Consider the following 2,622-nt stretch of genomic DNA (forward strand, 5'->3'; position numbering starts at 1 on the left):
GCGTAATAAATACAAATTCACTAGTTGATGTTTACTCGAAACACCGACACGATTCAACCAGTTTATAGCAGTTCAATTGCATAGACGGTTTGTTAGCCGAACTGGACCAATCTAGGCTCTGATTCGACCTTTTACCGGTCCGGTCCGATCCTAATAACATTGCTCTGGGTTTGAGAAGTCGAGACTCGAGACCCCATTGCTTACAACGCATTACGGCATCCTTTCCTGAGATCAGATGGATGTGTTGCACTGCTGCTGTGCATTACTCTCCTTTCCTTCAACGTGCACATGTTGCAACAGTGCTGGGCTTGGGCAGTTGGGCTGGGGAGAAGCTATATTTGCGTTGCAGGAGTACATGCACGTTCCTCTTTTCGCCATTGCCAATTGACTTACCAGCCAGCCAGCTAGCCAGCGTCCTTTAATTGGCCTGTGCTGTTGACATTTGACGCACGGCGAGCCTGTATCCCAGTGCACCTCGACTCCCAACTGCATGCGACCCTGCAATGCAAAAACTGCCCATGCTTCCTAGAGGCTGGAGCCCTCGGATTCCTTGGGGACTGCCCATGCTTCCTAGAGGCTGGAGCTCTCGGATTCCTTGGGGCTTGACGCCTTGACTTTGACCCGTCCGATACGCAGCGGCAGGTCTCTGTGACTGCACGCCCGGGGACCGGGGCTGTTGTTTGCCGGGCCACGGCCATGAACCAGGGCTACCTCGCTTCGCTTGTCCGTCGTCCATCCGGCGCTGCCAATCGGTAGCGGGCATGGCCATGGATCGTGTGATTCGTGTCGTGGGTCAATGCTCGAGGCTTTGCAGCCAGCAGACACGCGGGCCACGGCGCCGCCGAGTTAGAGCCGAGCCGAGGCAGAGGCGGCCTCCCCTCATTAAACATGTGGGATTTTTTGCGCATCCATCCATCCATCCATCCATCGCCCCAAAACAGCCACACGACGCGTCCACCTTTACGCATTTCGTACACTTGGCTGGCAGGGCAAAAATAATTTACTCCGCTAGCAAATGTAGTGCCAGTAATAAATAATAACGGTGGCAAGGTCATGTTTAGTTTCACCAAAATCTAAACTTTAATACTATGTAAAAAGAAGATTTTCCGTCACATCAAACTTGCGGTACATGCATGGAGTACTAAATATTGACGAAATCAAAAACTAATTGTACAGTTTGGTTGTACTTTGCGAGACGAACGTTTTGAGCCTAATTAGTCAACGACAAATTAGGCGCCGATTTCGGGGAACTAAACGCGGCCCAAGGCAACAATTGTATCATGTCATCTCGATATTATAGTACTAGCAATAGCAAAGATGAGCTAGGCTGCTGCTGCGCCATGATCGAGCCCGGCCAGCTAGCTAGCTGTGCAGGCAGGTGCGGCGACAGAGAGGGAGCGGTCGGCGGCAGGCGGCAGGTGACAGCCGGCCGGTCAGTAGGGGCGCACGCCGACGTAGTTGCCCGGCGGGTCATAGTTGCAGGTGATGAAGGTGCCCCTGCCGTTGTAGCATGTGACCTCGGCGCAGCCGACGCGGCGGGTGCTCTGCCACATGATCTGGGTGTAGTGCCCGCACATGCCGCCGTAGCAGCTGTTGCTCCAGTAGTCGTAGCGGGGCCGCTCCGAGAGCCACGCGCCCACGGCCTGCGCCGGCGCCCACCCGGTGCCGCTGCCCCAGAAGAGGTTCTCGCCGTAGGGCCCCGACGAGTGCACCAGCGCGCAATCCCCGCGCCGGGACTGCGCGTACCACCGCGCGTAGGACGCCACGCGCTCGTCCCAGACCAGGGGCGGCAGGCCCATCGACGCGCGCGCCGCGTTCTGCTGCGCCAGGAACTGGTACCGCATGTCCCCGCCGCCGCCGGGGTAGTACGCGCTGGCATTGGCCGCGCAGCCGGCGAGGAGGACGATCAGCGCAATGCCAAGCACTGCGGTGCCGGAGAAGCGAGCTCTGGGGCTCCAGCTCGAGGAACTCGCCATGGGACTCCGCTCCGGCATCCTGGAGGCGATGCTGAGCTGTGTCTGTGCGTGTGCGTGGGTTGTACTGCCACTGCCTCGCTCGCCTGGGCGCTTCGTATATATATATATAAAAATCCACGTGGATGGAGTCATGGAGAGAGGGGATGTGTTGTTGGGGGGACACGGCCATGTTCGACGATGATACGGCTCGGCTCCTTGTGGAAGGTCTACCTAAACTAAACGCGCCTCCGGTGGAGTTCAATTAGCACCTACTCCGGTGTAGCAAGCAACTGCTGAATTAGAATTAGAATTAGAATTGGAATTAATGGCAGGCGCCGATCCATCCATCCATCGATCGAGGAAGAACCGTTTGATGCTCCTCGAAACTATTGATTGATTGATTGGTTTGTTAGTTGGTAGCTCCTGGCAGGCCCCAGTGTGCAAGCGCAATTGAATTCTGCTGCCTCTCTTCACTCTCCACGCATTTCACTGCTTTCATTCAGAGCTGCTTTTGCCCCGCAAATGGTCTTCGGACGCGCCGAGCTTGTGGTTGCTGAATGAACGGTAAGATGAATCTGTGGTTGCTGATGAATGGTAGGATCAATCAAACAGCTAAGCTACTACGAATTCGGAACGCCAGACTCTGTTTCCTAAACAGAGCAGTGCC

General features: G+C 55.8%; 1 protein-coding gene across 1 annotated transcript; it reads right to left on the reverse strand.

Moving 5' to 3' along the window:
• Window positions 1-1,141: 1,141 nt before the first annotated feature.
• On the reverse strand, window positions 1,142-2,029 carry LOC136475053 (pathogenesis-related protein PR-1-like). The gene has a single exon (XM_066472606.1). The coding sequence runs from the start codon at window positions 1,992-1,994 to the stop codon at window positions 1,434-1,436; it is 561 nt and encodes a 186-aa protein (XP_066328703.1). The 5' UTR covers window positions 1,995-2,029; the 3' UTR covers window positions 1,142-1,433.
• Between the last annotated feature and the right edge of the window lie 593 nt (window positions 2,030-2,622).

Source organism: Miscanthus floridulus, chromosome 8, assembly GCF_019320115.1.
Source record: "Miscanthus floridulus cultivar M001 chromosome 8, ASM1932011v1, whole genome shotgun sequence".
Lineage (NCBI taxonomy): Eukaryota > Viridiplantae > Streptophyta > Magnoliopsida > Poales > Poaceae > Miscanthus > Miscanthus floridulus.

Excerpts from the sequence above, each read along its gene's own strand:
- LOC136475053 (XM_066472606.1), bottom strand. The coding sequence starts at position 1,994 with ATGCCGGAGCGGAGTCCCATGGCGAGTTCCTCGAGCTGGAGCCCCAGA.